Source organism: Choristoneura fumiferana, chromosome 19, assembly GCF_025370935.1.
Source record: "Choristoneura fumiferana chromosome 19, NRCan_CFum_1, whole genome shotgun sequence".
NCBI lineage: Eukaryota > Metazoa > Arthropoda > Insecta > Lepidoptera > Tortricidae > Choristoneura > Choristoneura fumiferana.
In genome coordinates, this window is record NC_133490.1 from 11,293,441 (window position 1) to 11,311,746 (window position 18,306).

At 36.9% G+C, this 18,306-nt stretch overlaps 1 protein-coding gene and 1 long non-coding RNA gene across 2 annotated transcripts in view; one reads left to right on the forward strand and one right to left on the reverse strand.

Annotated features, from left to right (window-relative positions):
- The first annotated feature begins 539 nt into the window (after window positions 1-539).
- The window catches only part of LOC141438834 (ubiquitin-conjugating enzyme E2 H-like), a 28,168-nt gene continuing 10,401 nt past the window's right edge, over window positions 540-18,306 (forward strand). The window contains 4 exon segments of the mRNA XM_074102856.1: window positions 540-761; window positions 8,931-9,007; window positions 17,265-17,275; window positions 17,277-17,433. Of these exon segments, the coding sequence (XP_073958957.1) occupies window positions 709-761; window positions 8,931-9,007; window positions 17,265-17,275; window positions 17,277-17,433 (298 nt within the window). The 5' untranslated portion in view covers window positions 540-708.
- On the reverse strand, window positions 12,074-13,617 carry LOC141438835 (uncharacterized). Its single transcript, XR_012452516.1, has 2 exons — window positions 13,540-13,617; window positions 12,074-12,605 (listed from the first exon to the last, which is right to left on the reverse strand). It is a non-coding gene; the product is annotated as an uncharacterized lncRNA (long non-coding RNA).

The window sequence follows — 18,306 nt, forward strand, 5'->3', positions numbered from 1 at the left end:
TTTTACAAGTCCCACAAGCCCAATCACAGGCAATTAGGATTTGTTGTTGCACTTTCTGATCGTGTCATCACTTTACAATGTTCACGTCGGAACACATGTTTCCGCATTCATACCGCGCTGACTGAGCGTCTTGGTTAACGCGCACGCCTCCGTTATATTCTTTTCGACGTATAAACAAATAAATCTATAATTAAATATGAATTAAAAATATCTTCCACGGAGTCACACACGCGAAGATTCGCTGATGAACCATAGATATTTCTAATATTTTTGTTTGATTGACGCATAATCTTCTACCTTTCTTTAGTCGATGTTTCAAGCTCTATGAACTGTATATGTCAAAAAATCAAATTTGATTTGAAACTGAAACGTTTTTTTTTGTTTCATTAAAAAATAAAGCAATTATCTTCGTAATGGGATAGAATAAGTAATAAAAATATATATTTGTATTTGTATATGTAACTATTTGTTATGCGGCAACATCATTACATCAATTTCATTACACATCATCTTCGAAATTCTAGTCTATGCACAGACTAATAAGAGATACTGCGTATAGTCTATGGTTTGTGTCCATTGTTTTTCTACAATGTTATTTTTCTGACTGCTGCTGCTGGTGGACGAAAAATTTGGTATCGCGGAGTCGTGTGTGGGTTTGTGCTGGTGTTCGTGTTCGATATTGTGATTTATTAGTAATAGATCACGAAGATGTCGTCACCGAGCGCTGGGAAACGTCGGATGGACACAGATGTCATCAAACTGTATCCTTTCTTTGTTATCGTCATTACTATCCACCCTACTGCGTTCGAGGGCCTCCATGTAAATAACTGGCTGAAGGGCCATCAGCTGATTGTCACAGCCCCTTTTTAAAATCGATATGGGCTATGTATGTGTTTTCTTTTCATGCTATTATCCTCATAGAAACTATATGGAAAGCTATTGTTACTTGCTAGTTGTGTTTGTTGGGACCTTTGGCTATTTATCTCCAAATGAGCGTGCTGTCTTTGTGTGACTCCGTGGGCCTACGTATCTATATATAACACGTTGATAAACACGTACATTACTACGGGCACGGGCGCGCGTTCACGGTACTCTTCCGTGTGTTAGATTGTGATATTGTATTTCGTAATTCATTATGTAGGCCATGGTCAGTTGCGCATATTTTTTTCACTGTGCGTTACGGTTATACGCCCGAACGGATTTTAAAGATGCTCTAGTTTATTACACACAATTAAATTCTAATTTGATATATTTGATAGCTGCATTATAAGGTACACTGTATAAAAAAAAAGTGGCACTTGATGGCTGTTTGATGCTAGCCTTTGTCAACAAGAGCTTTTTACTATTGACAAGGCATTAAAAACTAAAACTTGTCTATATCAGGGTAATGACCTAGCTGTTATTTAAATTATTAAAGGGAATGTGTGATTTTATCAAATAAGTGGGGTCACCCACAAGTTCATTGTCTTGGTGTTTTGCCAAACAAAGGAAAAGCATTAAATCATAAACATCTACTCTATAGATATGAAAATAGTTTTATTTCCATGCATATTAAAGGCTTTGGCTCCTATGATTTCAGCCAGTTAAATATTGTTTTTCTGCTTATTCTTTGAGAAATGAAATTAACATTTCTAATTAAGATAAGATAAGATAATTTATTCAATATTTTTAGTACAAAATAACAATAGATACAATATTTTACTCAATTCTATGTAACACTTTTGCCTGTAATTAGATTTGATAAAAAAAAATACTGGCAATACACCTGTCTCTTTCACAAGAAGTGCATTTGGTAATTTGTTTTCAAGCAGTGAGTTCTAGAAAGGAAAGAGAAAGTACAAAACATAACAGACTTTTTTTGTTCACTTTAATTATTTGCTTTTGGTTGGTAATGAGAACTGTTATTTGTCTTTATCAAAGTAACACAGCATTGAAATTGTCTGTTATAGATTTATGAGGTACAATCAAGCTAAAAAGTAAATTAACACTGCCTTGCCACTGGTGATTTTCTAACATGCATGGCAATCTGTTTTAGTATTGATTGATGTTTATTGTGATAAAGTATTAAAGTGTTCAGGTACTTAATAATATAATATATAATAATAATAAAATTCGTTTATTAACTCCACCACAGGATATACAGTTCATACAGTAACAAGTAATGATATGCTTACTTGGACCTTGATTGTACTTAAGTTTTATGATTTAGTTCCCTAAATAAATACTGATTAGATTACCTACCAGTGTTAATTGGTTAAATCATGATGCTTTAAATTAATCTCATTATTTTCTTGATATTGTTTTCTGCTTGAGTATCATAATAGGTAACCTATCTACCTAAAACCTAGGTGTATGACTAACCAGTTAAACCAATATAATCAGCACCAAGTTCCCTTTTGTTAGCTCATCTGTTTTATTAACCTACCTATGTGTCATGTAAAAAGTACACAAAAACCGATATTGGAAGTTTACTATAAAAAAAAAAAATGCTGTCCATATTACATTGTGGCACTCGATTAACCACTTCAAACTCGTTGACGCCACGGCCTCGCAATGCAATGCAACTTGGGCCACTTTTCTTGCAAGTCTAAACTCGTGCTTTAGATATTATCAGAAAATATTGAACACAATTTTTTTTTTCTTTTGCCAATTAAACAAAAAATTATGAAGATACAGCCAGTAAAAGTTCCGCGTGACGTCACACCGTGAGTCAGCAGGGCTACTACGAAACTCGAAGTTCGTATCGTATCTTGCTCTCGTATTAAATAGTATAAGTGTCAGAGGGACCACACCACACGACACGAACCTCGAGTTTCATAGTAGCCCTGCTGTTTAGCGCCGCGTGACGTCACGGGCCTCTACTCTCGACCATTGACGCGCTTCGTCTGTCATTTTTTTTAACCCCCCAACTATAAAATAGGGGTGTTATAAGTTTGACTGCTATGTGTGTCTGTCTGTGGCACCGTTGCTCTGAAACGGGTGGACTGATTCGAATGCGTTTTTTTTATATGAAAGCAGGTTTTCTAGCCATGGTTCATAGACATGTTTCATCAAAACCGGTTTAGCCATTATCGAGATATTGAACTTTGAAGTGACAAAGTCGGGGGTTTTCCAACTTTTTGTTGATTAGGTTATTGATTGAAAAAAAAAGTGTCCAATATTTTCAAATGTAACTGACACACTAAATTGATTTTTTTTACCCAGAAATAGTTTTAACCAACCGTTATAATATATACCTGTTCCGTGAACCCACCAACATCGAAACTTGCCAATTTCCGTTTCTCAAGTATTTATTCAATTGGATGAAACAAATAAGATTTCAACCTCTTGAACATACCTATATTTACTTGTAAATTTCTAGTTCCCGATATTTTAAAAACTTTTTTATTTAAATGAAAATAATTTATTGCATAAAAAGTCTACAGGTCTGGATTCTGTGCTATTTCTATTATTGTCAACCTCAACCTTCAAGCAAAGGCTGATTTAACACTTATGTCCCTCGCTTTCGCAACTGTCATGGGTCTGTACGTCCGTTCATTACAGCAGGGCTGCTACGAAACTCGAAACTCGTAGTTCGTTTCGTACCGTCCCTCTCGCTCTCGTATTAAATAGTATAAGTGTCAGAGGGACCGCACGACACGAACTTCGAGTTTCGAGTTTCGTAGTAGCCCTGTAGGTAATGCACAAATGTATGGAATCATCCATTTCTGACGTCACGTAGACGTGGCAGAGCTAGTTTGACGGTGCATTACATGTAATGCGCGGACAGTTAAAGTGTTAAGTTCCTGTTTGCGCGTTAAACTAACCAAAATATAGATGACTGTAAAAAAAATGTTAAATAAAAAATATTTGGACGATTTGGAGCGATTGGAAGGAAAAAGGGGAGGCCTTTGTCCAGCAGTATTAAAAAAAAATATAAACGCGCGTTTTAGTTGCTGGAGTACCTACTTTATCTGGGTCTATAAATAAAGGAGCTTTTTTTTACTTAAAATTGCTAAATGACTGCCTATTTGCCTTTATTGTTAGAAAGTTTTTTTTTATAGATATAAGACGGGGAAAACGAGCATGCGGGTCACCTGATGGGAAGCAATCACCGCCGCCCATGGACACCTGCCAACACGAGGGGTATCACAGGTGCGTTGCCGACCCTTTGAGAGACTGATGGGCTCGTTTTTTAAAGATCCCTAAGTTGTACCGCTCCGGAAACACCGTCCCAGGAAGCTGGTATTCCGAAAAAAAAAACAGTTCAGTCAAGGAATTTAATTCATTGGCCACCATGGAACCTTTTCAAAGGAGAAGTCATTACGACTTTCGTTGTTAATTAATGCGATGTCACTATGACCTTTACTGTGAAATGATTCCATGGTGGCCAATGAATTAAACTCCTTGACCGTACAATTATAGGTATAATTAACTCTATGCGTCAACGCACAGTATAGGGAAAAGGAACAGTATCGGTAGGTGACAGATTTGTAATGGGTAAATAGATCCCTGAGCAAAAAAACATAATGTACCTGTGGAAGTCAGTACACTTTTTACTAACGAGTGACGTCACGGGCCCCCGCTCCCGCAGGGCTACTACGAAACTCGAAACTCGAAGTTCGTGTCGTGCGGTCCCTCTGACACTTATACTATTTAATACGAGAGCGAGAGGGACGGTACGATACGAACTTCGAGTTTCGTAGTAGCCCTGCCGAACTTTGATGCGCTTCATCTTTGTAATTTTTTGTTTAAATAAAAAAATAAAGAATACGTTTCCAATATTACCTGATAATATAACTATTATAACTGACAGACTAAACAGAATATACGTCGGTGGCAGTGAATGCGTTAACCGTCTACATGTCCATCATTTTTTGTTTAATTTACAAAAGAAAAAAAACTGGCCAAGAGCGTGTCGGACACGCCCCAGATAGGGTACCGTAGCGAATACGAAAGTATTAAGTAATATTATTCTAAAAATTTCGTATTTGGTACGGAAGCTTCGTCTTGGCAACCCCCAATGTTTTTAAAAGACCTATCTAACGATACCCCACACTAGGGTTGGTCGAGAAAATAAAATCACCCCCACTTTACGTCTACGGGAATGGGAGTTACCCTAAAACATTTTTCGTCTAAATTCTTTTCCTACCATTTTGTTTGCATAGTTGCACCATAAATCGGTGCAAAATTACAGCTTTCTAGCATTGATAGTCTGCGTAAAGCGGCGGACGAACAGACAAGACAGACATGGCGAAACTATAAGGGTTCCGTTTTTGCCATTATGGCTACGGAACCCTAAAAATAAGTAAGGTAGCAAGACAGCCGGTGAAATTACTGGCACTTGAGGTATCCCATCTTAGGCCACTAGGTTGGCAACGCATCTGCAATACCGGTATTGCAGATGTTTATGGGCGGTGGTGATCTCTTACCATCAGGAGACTCACTTGCTCGTTTGCCATCCAGTCGAATAAAAAAAAAAGATAACGTAGAAGTGCTCGTCGCTGTCCCAATAGTTGTCATCTTTAATCTTATGTCATTAGCAATAGCCGTGGTGGCCTAGTGATTTGACCTATCGCCTCTCAAGCAGAGGGTCGTGGGTTCAAACCCAAGAAGTTCCCAATCCGCACTGGGCCCGCGTGGGAACTACGGCCCAAGCCCTCTTGTTCTGAGAGGAGGCCTGTGCCCAGCAGTGGGACGTATATAGGCTGGGATGATGATGATGATGACATTAGCAATAGAGATGACAGCAGGGTGTCATCTATTGGGCATCAGCGTGTCGAGTGTTTGATATTTTTTGGGACTGACTTAGTATATAATTTATCTTAACGATGATTATTTTTTACAAAAATCTCAAAATACGAGGTCTGTGATTAGCCTAATCTAAATTTAGAACAAAAAAAACAAAGTTTAAAATTTCCTCGGCTTTACGCTTCTAAATCTTCCACTATAAAATGTTGTCAGAATCTACATTCTACAAGAAGCCATTATGCTTTATCTAGAACTAGAGATAGGTAAAAAAACTTTCTTGTGACTCGCTCGGTTCAATTCATTGTCTACTTTGTCTAGTCATTGTTTACTATTATAAAGTATCGACTCGATTCTTTTCCGTAATAGAGTACCAATCGAGTGAAAAAGTTACTTTTTAATCATTTGAATAAGTTGATGAGACTAAGTAATGTTACCAACATAATCTATTCAGCAAAATTTACTGGTCATTAAAACGTATTTTTATTAAAATTTATGACTTTAAACTAAAATACTCCTCAGACTCTGGTGCATTTGTTTGTTTATGTGGAAAATTTGCAAAGTTGTGGAGTCATTGGGACTAAAAAAACGTAAATAAGTTTTTGGTAAAAAAAACATTTTTAATACAAGCTTTTTCTGCCGACTGTACTTTTTGTTGACTGTACTTGCATTGCCACCCACACTACATTTGCATACCAAATTTCAAATCGATGCATTAACTGTTGAAGAGTTCCGTCCTGCGGAGACGATCCTAGCCGGACTTCCAGGATGTGACTACCAGATTATTGTATTGTCACGCAATTTACATAAGTATACCAAATTTCAAGTCAATTCAACTACTGGAAATAGGTCGAATTTTACTTGCAAGATTTGATAACAGACAGACAAACAACGGGACAGGTAAAACTGAATAAAAGCTTGCCGACTCGCGAGCTAACGCGTGTATTTTACCCAAAACATATGTGGTCTGTCATTTTACTCGGCGGGCACGTGGGCATTACGCGTGTTTTAGTAACGAATCATAAAAACATAAAGCTATTGCCATTAGTCACCGAGTAAAGTGTATTGTACAAGTGACACGTTAATTGAAATGCAAATTTAATATGCATCTGGTTACCCCGCCGGGAAAATAAATATACTTATACCTATAAGCTGCACAGCGCCTTTGTTTAATTAAAGTAAATCAGAGCCAATAACCCAGACTATTGATTTTTAACCGCAACCATTATGAGAATAGGTACTCGTGCTATACGTACAGCCAAGTGCCACCCGATCCTAGTCTAGACATAGACAGCCAACGTTGAGAATATTTTCTTTTTATCTATGGTCTCCAGCGAAATAATTTTGAAAATAGAAACGAAGCACGTACAGATGACGCGCCAATTTAAAACAATGAGATTCTTTGTCGCAAAGTTACTATGTGACACACATTCTTTTGCTATTGTTATAGCAAAAACAACTAACAAAAAAACTGAAAAACTTTATAGAATTGTTGCCTGCAACTTCGGAAATTTTAAAATTTCCTGGTGTAATTTTGGGAAACTTGGTATAGTGTCTCTACTACACACACTACACTCTACACTCTTGTAGCTTTATATCGGTTATAATTTAAAGAATCGGTTCAGTGGTTCTAGAGATGGTCTCTACATACTATTTTTTTTAAAATAGCTTCTAATGTGTCCCACTGCAGGGCAAAAGCCTCCCCTTTCTTATCCCATTCCACTTATTCTTACTAACAAATGAAACTCTTAAGATACGGCTCTGTTGTAATGTATTTTTTTTTTATTCGACTGGATGTCATACGAGCAAATAGGTCTCCTGATGGTAAGAGATCACCACCGCCCATAAACATCTGCAACACCAGGGGTAATGCAGATGCGTTGCCAAACTAGAGGCCTAAGATGGAATACCTCAAGTGCCAGTAATTTCACCGGCTGTCTTACTCTCCACGCTGAAACACAACAGGGCAAGCACTGCTGCTTCACGGCAGGATTAGCGAGCAAGATGGTGGTTGCAATCCGGACGGACCTTGCACAAGGTCCTACCACCTGCAAAAATAGTAGTAGGTAGATATAGATGCCAAAAAAGTTGCCTTATGCGGAAAAAAAAGCAATTCCAACACCACGTTTCCGTGGATTAGCTGAATTTGCAGTTTTGAAATAAAAAAAACAATTATTTTTACTGACGCAGCATTTATTCTAGTCCTACAGCATTAATTCTAATACCTAACTGCTATCGGCCAGACGTCTAGTTCAGAGATTTGTCACCGCTATCGAAGCATCCGATAGCGAGCGTGCAATGTGCGGTAGAGATAGACCGAACAAGCTCTATCTTATCTATATTTCCTTACAACTGTCCGTGTATCGTGACTTTATATAATTTGTCAACTGCAGGGCTACTCCGAAACTCGAAACTCGAAGTTCGTGTCGTGCAGTCCCTCTCGCTCTCGTATTAAATAGTTTAAGTGTCAGAGGAACCGCACGACACGAACTTCGAGTTTCGAGTTTCGGAGTAGCCATGCTGTTGCGTCCATCTTCGTTCGGGTTAAAAATAAATGTAGCTTTTTTTAGACTTGGCGTTTCGCGTTGGCACTACCGTGCACGCTAATTAGAGTTTTGAAGGTTCCGTAGTTCTTAAAGTTCAAAATTGTGCTATAATTATAATCAACCTACAGGTGAATGTACACATATTCCATTGCTGGGCAAAGACGGTCATTGTTTATATAAAACCGGGCAAGAGCGTGTCGGACACGCCCAAAATAGGGTTCCGTAGCCATTACGAAAAAATGAAGTAATATTTTACTAAAGATTTCGTATTTTATACGGAATCTTCCAAGTTTAGGTATATTTTATACCTTAGGCTGCTATTTAAGAGTAAAACTACTAATAATTCTTAAACAAATTTAGCCGTTATAGTTTCCCTTGAAAGTTTGATATATTTACTACCATCCTAATTTTTTTTTTAATTTTTCCACCCACTGGTTTAAATTTTAGAGTTTTGGCAAAAAATAAATGAATCGAAAAATCGTCTTAGCAAACCCCTAATGGTTTTAAAATACCTGTCCAACGAACCCCACTCTATAGGGATGGATGAAAAAAAAATCACCCCCACTTTATTCATTTTCTACCCTTCTCCAATATCTGTGACCCCTATTTTTCATTTAGGAATGCGTCATATATTTTTTCCTTAACTCGTGATCTCAGCATCGAAAGCAAGCACGAAGTGACCATATTGGGCGGTCTGAACGAGTTCTGCGTGAAATTCTTCGGCCCTCCAGGAAGTAAGTTTGTAACCTAACCTTTGGATTAGCTAACCTAACTACTAGTTAGTAACTAGCCTAACCTTTACCAGTGGCTTCGCACTAGTGATGCGACTCGAGTGGTATTTTGTGACTCACTCGAGTTGTACTCGAGTTTTCGAGTCACTCTAGTAAACTACTAACAGAGCCGAGTTTCTATTAGTTAAGATTAAGAATTTTTAAGTACCTTTATTAAACTAGTATTATTTGGTAATATGAAATAAAATACAAATATATTATTTACCTTATATTTATGTCATTACTATTACTAATAAAGAGTAAATTGTTATGTTGTATTGTATTGTCATTAATCAAACAAAGGAAAAACAAAATGAATTCTTATGACTTAAATTAAGAAAGAAAGAAAGAAAGAAAAGTTTATTTGGCTTCCAAAAAAAGTACCACCTAAAACTAAGACTAGAACTAGCAACTAAAACTATGTAATATTAATTAATTAATTAATTAAGCACTCTGCGCGCCGCGTGCTTAATATTAATTAAGCACGCTGAGTTGACTCGCGTAACTCGATTGCAAACGAACTCGATTCAATTTACTAGTTTAACAAAAATTCACTCGAGTTCAACTTCGAGTACAAAAATGGCTCGAGGCGCATCACTACTTTCTCCGCACGTTGAAAAAATCATTTTAAGCTGGAGGTCTGGCGGGAACTCTTAAACGAAGCGCGCGCTCTGAGTTTTATTTAAGTTGTTTTTGCGATCTATCTTGATTTTATCAGCTGAAAAGTTATGAAAAGTGTTCAAAACGTTTCTAAACATGATTGGTGACGAAGGAGGAGGCGATAGCCCTCCAGTTATCAAGGCCAGGAAAAGGGCATCAGTGCCCGAGGAGAATGGAGAAGGCTCCAACGAGGATGATTTGTATTTACCCTATCTAAAGCCTAATTATAAAAGGTTGTATCCCGAAAATTCGTTAAATGTCGAATTTAAAGTGTTCATTGAGAGCAAGGACAATAAGGAAAAGCTAGGTAACAAAAGTCCAATTTACCTGAACCATATTTTTGCTGCGGAGGTGAAAGGTGTGGTGGCCATTCGCAGAATAAATGCGAATAAAATAACAGCGATCTTCAAGCAGTATAATACGGCGAACAACTTTTTAAACAATACCAAATTCATGGAAAATATAACATGAAAGCTTATATCCCGGCTGCGCAAATAGAACGAACGGGCATAATACGGTATGTACCACAAAACATTTCCAATAAGGAGTTGTACAGTAAACTGTCTTCCAGCTTCGACATCGTCGCGGTACGGCGCTTTACTAAAAAAGTCGGTCAGAATAGGGTACCTCTACAGACAGTGAGTATTACATTCCTGTCAATACATTGCCAGATAGTGTGCAATACGATCTGTTTTCCTACAGAGTATTTGACTATGTCCCACCCTTACAGCAGTGCTATCGCTGCTTCAAATTTAACCACTCTGCAAAAGTATGCAACGGGAAGCAGCGATGCAGCTGCTGTTCAGGTGAACACTCATACAAAGATTGTGACAAACCAACTGAGCTCTGCTGTATAAATTGTGGTGGAGCTCACTTAGCTATTTCTAAAATGTGCCCCATTAAAATGAGAAAAATCCAAGAAAAGAAAACCAAAATAACTTATGCAAGTGTTACAGACTCTAAAAGGGATGAATTTCCTCCATTGATCCAAAAACCTATCTCGAAACAACCACAAGACACTACAATAAACAACAATTCCAAAAACCTGGCATCCACAAGCTCTCCCTCAAAAACAGTTGACTTAAAAAATCTTTTAATGACCAATAACGATTTGACAATGACTATTGTGCGCACTCTAATAGCGATTGCTAACAAAGCAGACGATTCTCCAGTTACGACGAAATCTATCAAAGATTTACTTTTCAAAAACCTGCCTTAATTAATGGATCTAGCTACAACTTCACAACTTCGTATCGCTCAGTTTAATATTCAAAGTCTTCATAATAAAAAACCCTTACTAATAAATTTTTTACACAAAAATAAAATAGATATATGTCTTCTTAACGAAACCTGGTTTTCAGATACCCGTATCACCAACATTCCAAATTACAATTTACATTTTCGCAATGCTGATAATGGTCATGGCGGTGTCGCTATTTTAATAAAGCCATCATTTAAGTACAAGCCTCTACAAACTACTTTTTACGAAGATATTCAATCTATAGCAATATCAATCTCTACAGAAAGTGGTGACCTTACCATTTTATGCGTGTACTGGCCTCCAACAGACAGAAATATAAGAATAGATAGATTACGTAGCATAATAAATAATTTACCTAAACCAATCTTTGTATCAGGAGATTTTAACGCACATCATATTGCCTTTGGCTGCGTATCTACAAAAGGTCGCGGTCAACAATTATTCGATTTAATCGACGATTTAAATTTGTGTATCCTTAATGATGGTAACTTTACTACAATAAATTATCCTAATTGCAACCCCTCTGCAATAGACATCAGTTTCACAAGTCCGAATATAGCACCACTTTGCGCGTGGTCTGTAAGCGATGACAACATGGGTAGCTACCATTTTCCTACTATAACAAATATTATAATGTCCGTTGATAAATATCAAATTAATGCCCCAATGGAAAAGTTTCTATACAATAAAACTGACTGGAAAAAGTACTGTGAACTTTCTAAAGAATATTTTAAAGATATAGTGTTAGATGCTCAAAATCCACTCAAGACTTATGACCAATTCTGTTCGCAGCTTAACTCTCTAAAATTAAATTGCATTCCTAAATTTACTAAAACTTCTAACTTTAGAAGTAAGCCTCCTGCACCTTGGTGGAACAGTAAATGCGAACAAAGTGTCATTGATTCATATGAAGCATTAAAATTCTATAGAAACAATCCTAGTGTAGAAAATTTCATTAAATACAAAAAACTAGATGCTATTAAAAAAAGAACAATAGCAGAAGAAAAAAAGTGTAGTTGGAGAAGGCTTTGTGGCAGTTTTAACAGAACTACCCCTATTAGTTTAATTTGGAAATATATTAAAATGTTTAAAAGAATTAAAACTACTAATAAATCTCTTAATGATGAATTTATTGGCCCTTTACTGGATAAATTAACAAACAATGATAATCACAATTCCACTGAGAATCTTGAAAATTATTTTTGCCTTAACAACAATCGCGATTCATCCAAGTTTTTGCTTGATCCTTTTTCATGGAGAGAATTCATCCATAGTTTACAGTCTCGTAAAAATACAACGCCTGGTCTAGATGACTTTCCTTATATACTGATTAAGAATTTGGATCTTTCAGTTCAAAAGCTATTTCTAAATATCCTTAATTCCCTTTGGGTACTGCAAATCATACCACAGTCATGGAAAACACAATGTGTCATTCCAATACATAAGCAAGGAAAACCACCTGAAGACGCAACTTCTTATCGCCCAATTTCTCTGTCTTCATGCTTAGGTAAAATCTTTGAGAATATGATTAAAACTCGGCTCGACTATTTTATAGAAGCCAATTCCGTTATCCCTCCAATTCAGTATGGTTTCCGTCGCGGAAGAAGTTGTGCCGACAGCTTTGTCTCTCTCATCGAAGACCTGAAAAATGCAAAATGTAATAAATCTAGTGTTGCTTGTGTTTTCTTAGATGTACAAGGCGCTTTTGATAATGTAAGTCCCTCAATTCTTGTACAAGTTATGTCTAGCCTACAAATACCTGGCTTATTGTGCAAATGGATTTATAACTTTTTAACAGATAGGACTTTGTATATAAGACATAACAATAATATGTATGGACCTCGAACTGTATCCAAAGGTACAATGCAAGGAGCCACATTATCTCCATTGCTGTATAACTTATATACAAGTGAAATTTGTAAATATGTAAATATGAATAATGTTAAGGTACTACAATTTGCTGATGACTTGGTCATATACAGCATTAATTATAATATTGATCAAGCTATTAACTATGTTAATAAAGCCCTCAAAGATCTGCACTCTTATTATAACAACATACTAAAATTGAAAATTAACCCTTCTAAGAGTAGTGTATTATTGTTTACAAAAGACAATCCAACTGATGTTATAACTTATAATGATGAGATCATTCCAAATGTTCCCCAACATAAGTTTTTAGGAGTGGTAATTGATACTAAACTAACTTTTGAAATGCACATTAAATATATATTATCCAATGCATTAAAAGGATTTAACATTATGAAATGCCTAGCTGGAGTAACATGGGGCGCTGATCCCCAAACATTATCTTGTTTGTACAAAGCTATTGTAAGAAGCCACTTTGACTATAGTTGTTTTGCTTATATAAATAGCTCACACACTAAAAAACTAGATATTTTACAGAACAAAGCTATCAGAGTAATATCAGGTGCCATGTGCTCTACACCTGTTAGAGCAATGGAAGTGGAAACTGCTACAATGCCACTCATCTTTAGAAGATTATTGTTGTTCATGAGATTTTGTGCCAAGATTATTTCACAAAATAATAATTTAGTTATAGAAAGTATATTACCTGGCCAAAGGGCAATCGCAGCTCCACTGCTGTCTAGCAGTGATCTTCTGGCTTGTAAGTCACCCAGCTCAGTAACATCATTCTGGAAATTAAAAATGTTTGCTCTAAAATTTACACTAGTAGTATTTCTCCTTGCTACTCATTTCCATTTACCAGTGTGGCCTTTGAAATTTCAGTTATCAGTGATAAAGTTCATAGTAATCAGGAGCTTCTAGAATTTCTACACAAAACAGTAAATACTATACTCTCTATACTGATGGCAGTAAGGGTGAGGGGTATGTTCGTAGTGCAGTATATGATCCGCAAATTAAGTTTTCTCAAAGTTTTGTACTAGACAACAATTGTAGCATATTCACTGCAGAAGCATACGCTATTATTGAAGCGCTTAAACGTATCTCATGTGTAAATAATTATAAGGATTTTCTAATACTATCTGATTCACTTAGTGTAATTAAATCGCTAGAAAATTTCAAAATACATTACAAAACTAATTATTTATTATACAAAATTAGGAATATTTTGTACAGCTTCTCCTAAAACAGATCGAAGTATCCTTTATGTGGATTCCTTCTCATAAAGGAATAACTGGTAACGAAATCGCAGACCAGACTGCTTTCAAAGGATTAAATATGTTGGATGTACAAAATATAGTGCACGTCCCTCTGACCGACTTTTATAGTACGTTTCGCAGAGATGTAAGAAGATACTGGACAGACATGTGGAAGAAATCAAGAAGAGAAAAAATGGTACGGAAATATTCAAACTGATTTACCCGTCAAGCCGTGGTACCATGATTTGAAGATTGCCAGTCGGGATTTATAACTATCATAAACAGGCTTCGGTTTGGTCATTGCAATGCACCATTCCACTTGTACAGGCTCGGTATTGTTAACACTAATATTTGTTCTGCGTGCAATAACGCCGTTGGAGACCTAGACCATATTATATTCAAATGTCATAGCTATGCACTGGACAGACTGATACTTGCCAGCGAAATAAATCAAGCTGAAGAATCCTCCCGCCGCCTCACTGACCTATTGAAAAACACAAATTGCTTCGTTCTCTCTACAAATATATCAAAATACAATTGAAAAATATAGTGAAATAAGTGAATTCAAGTGATCAAAAACAAGACTTCTAAAATAAAGACTTGGCTTAAAGGTCTCGTTACCAGCCACAATCTCCAAAAAAAAAAAAAAAAATCATTTAAGCTTGATACGCGTGGGAAATAAGCTTGGCGCCGGTATTCTATACGGACTTTCATGTTAGCTAGATTATTGTTATGGCACTCCAGTACCACTACCATGAGTTTACAGTGACCGTACTCGATAGCGACGGCGTAAATAATTTGCAGAGTCGCCTCTACAAATAATTTATGCCGTCGCTATGGAGTGCGGTCACTGTAAACACATGGTAGTGGTACTGTGCCCTTAGTGTAAGTTTTCGGTTACGAAATACGTCTCGATCGCGTTCGCGTTAAAATCTCAATTTGTATGCAAACACGAACAGCGCCTCTAGCGGAACGTTAGCGATGTTCGTGTTTCCATACGAATTGAGATTTTAACGCGAACGCGATCGAGACGTATTTTGTTATCGAAAACTTACACAAAGGACACTAGTCTAGACCCTGTCCATGTCATGTCTTATGCAATGTTTAACTATGTGACTGTTTGTTGCCTTAATAAATTAAAAAAAAATACAATCGGTATCGCTTCCGCGCCGCTGTCAGCTTTGGATCTAGCAGTTGAATTTGCAATTTCTATAGGCTGACCAGGAATATAAAAAACCTGACGCGAGGGCAGCGCTTCTACGTTTTATATTGCAACATTCTTTACACTTACTACACGATACCTACCAGTCATATTGACAACGGTGTCGGTGATGTTATTTAAAGGAATATTTTCTAATCCTTCAGCCTTTTTCTATGACAAATACTTTTATATATTGTGAATTATTTTCCTTCCAAGCCTATGGATAATCTTCGGCGCTTTAACGCACAAAAACACAAAATAACACTTTAAAATACGACGCGCAAACGTTAAACTTTGACACCAATAGACATAATATGACATTTGAATTTATTGTTACTAGTGCTACCCTACCAGTGCAATATGGCGACGTTTTTTTATGATTCTGGTCAGCCTTTAATTGACATTGTCCATATCTTCATATTTTTTTAAGATATTTAAAAAAATCTTTTAATATATTGAAACAATTAAAAAAAAATGTTTGCATAATCATTCATTGATTCACACGTTGTGATTGGTACTGCAATACAGCGTAACTAGCATTTTGCATAAGGTATAATTTTCACTGTCCTAATAGTACTGACATTGTACTGTTCTGACAGTGAAAATTATACCTGGAAAATGCTAGTTACGCGGTTTTGCGTTATATTCGGTGAATTAGGCATTAGGTGTTGTGGTAGCGAAGAAGTATGGAAAAACAATTTGGTTCAGGAAAACTGTTTACTATCTTTCCACGGAGGCGAAGCCGCGGGCGTCAGCTAGGTAGTTATTATCTCCGTAACGAGGTTGGTTGCAGCAGGCGTCTCAGTTGCATCTCGTTATCCGCCAGTTACCGCAAGCGCATTGCATTACACCGCGCACCGTCTAGAATGCACCCAGTTTTGTGATAACGAGTTCATAATTTACCTATTCTTTTCACTTTTTGAAAACTCGGTACATTGAGGTTAGGCTATCTTTTGTTATGTTACTTAAAAAGTTTTTTTTTTGATTTCGTTTACATTTCCAGATGTCATTTTTAGAAAATTACTTTAGTTCAAATCAATTTTAATTAAAATTAATTACTTACAACTAAAATCAAAAAATTAAATAAAGTTTCCTTCCAGCTAAATGTCCTATTTCCTTTCATGTCGCGTCTCATAGTCTTGGGACGCCCTGTATAGCATACTCATACTACACTGTTTTGATTTGAACTATTGAAGGGTGACTGGGATGGTCCATAAATTCCATAATATATTTTTTATCGACAATAGACTTCTAGTGTAGCTCACTCCTGTAGATAGATTTTTTTTTCACTTTCCGTTTTTTTTTTATAAATAAATTCAAACTTTATTTCGGCAAACCACACGTGTCGTGAGATGAATAGGTTTTGCGCCTTGGTCGATTTGATAAAAAAAAGAGGTCGGATTTGACTGCTGTCAGTTGTCAAATGTCGCCGTTCGTACGTGTGTGTACACGTTTGTGTCGGAGTGTCTTATCTATCTACAAGAGTGAGCTACATTATAAATCTACTATCGATAAAAAATATATTATGGGCCATCCCAGAAAACTTAAGGTACCCAATTACACCTACCTTAATTTTAGGGATAGCGCCATCTAGCGAGAATATTGTCACAATTTTTTTTTATTCAACTGTGTGGAAAACGAGCAAGTAGGTCTCCTGATGTTAAGAGATCACCACCGCCCATAAACATCTGCATCACCAGGGGTATTGCAGATGCGTTGCCAACCTAGAGGCCTAAGATGGGATACCTCAAGTGGCAGTAATTTCACCGGCTGTCTTACTCTCCACGCCGAAACACAACAGTGCAAGCACTGCTGCTTCACGGCAGGATTAGCGAGCTAGATGATGGTAGCAATCCGGGCGGACCTTGCACAAGGTCCTACCACCTGCAAATTCTCAACAGATACCTATAAAACGGAATGAAACTTCTGGTTGTGTATGGTAGGTACCTGGTACAGTCGTGTGTTTGGTTCCAGCCCCGTACGAGGGGGGGCGTGTGGCGCGTGCGCGTGCACCTGCCGGACCACTACCCGTTCAAGTCGCCGTCCATCGGGTTCATGAACAAGGTGTACCACCCCAACATCGACGAGGTCTCCGGCACCGTCTGCCTTGACGTCATCAACCAGGCTTGGACTGCGCTCTATGGTAATTTCATTCATTTTGTACTATGTACTTCAATATGCTTTTTAGGGTTCCGTAGTCAACTAGGAACCCTTATAGTTTCGCCATGTCCGTCCGTCGGTCTGTCCGCGGGTAAGCTCAGTGACAGTTAGTACTAGAAAGCTGTAATTTGACATTTGGTTATCAGATATTTGATAATGAATAATAAAGTTCACAGAAATTGAAGGTTACATTCATTGTTATTTAATTAGATATGCCTTTATGCTAAACTATCACTGTTAGGCTTATCTATAACATTAAAGTGGGTTTTTTTTGGTGTAATTTTTTATTAAATTCGCGAATTCGCGAAATTAATTCGTAGGTGTCAATGCAAACAAGGAAGATTTTTTCAAAATGGCCGCGCCAGTTGACAGTTAATTTTAACTATGGCGCTGCCACTCCAAAGGATAAAAAAAGTAAAAAAAAAGTTTTTAGAGTACCATAGGCGTAAAGTGGGGGTGATTTTTTTTCTTGTCGATCTATTAAGGGGATTGCCAAGACAATTTTTCTATTCAGTGATCTGTTTGCGAAATATTCAACTTTAAAGTGGAAATTTTCATTGAAATCGAGCGTCCCCTCCCCGCCCTCTAAAATCTAAACTGTTGGGTGGAAAAATTTGAAAATATTCAGAATGGTAGTAAATATATATCCAATTTACAAGGAAAATTATTTACATTGTCATGAAAACTACATCGACCGTGACAATTAACAGAGTCGGATCTACAATTTGGCCATTTTAGGATTATTATGTCAAAGTCAATATAAAACAGTATATTTGATTTTGGCACAATAATTGCAGATCCGACTTGTCACGGTCGACATATCCGTATAAGTTTCACGACGATTAAGTATGCCAAA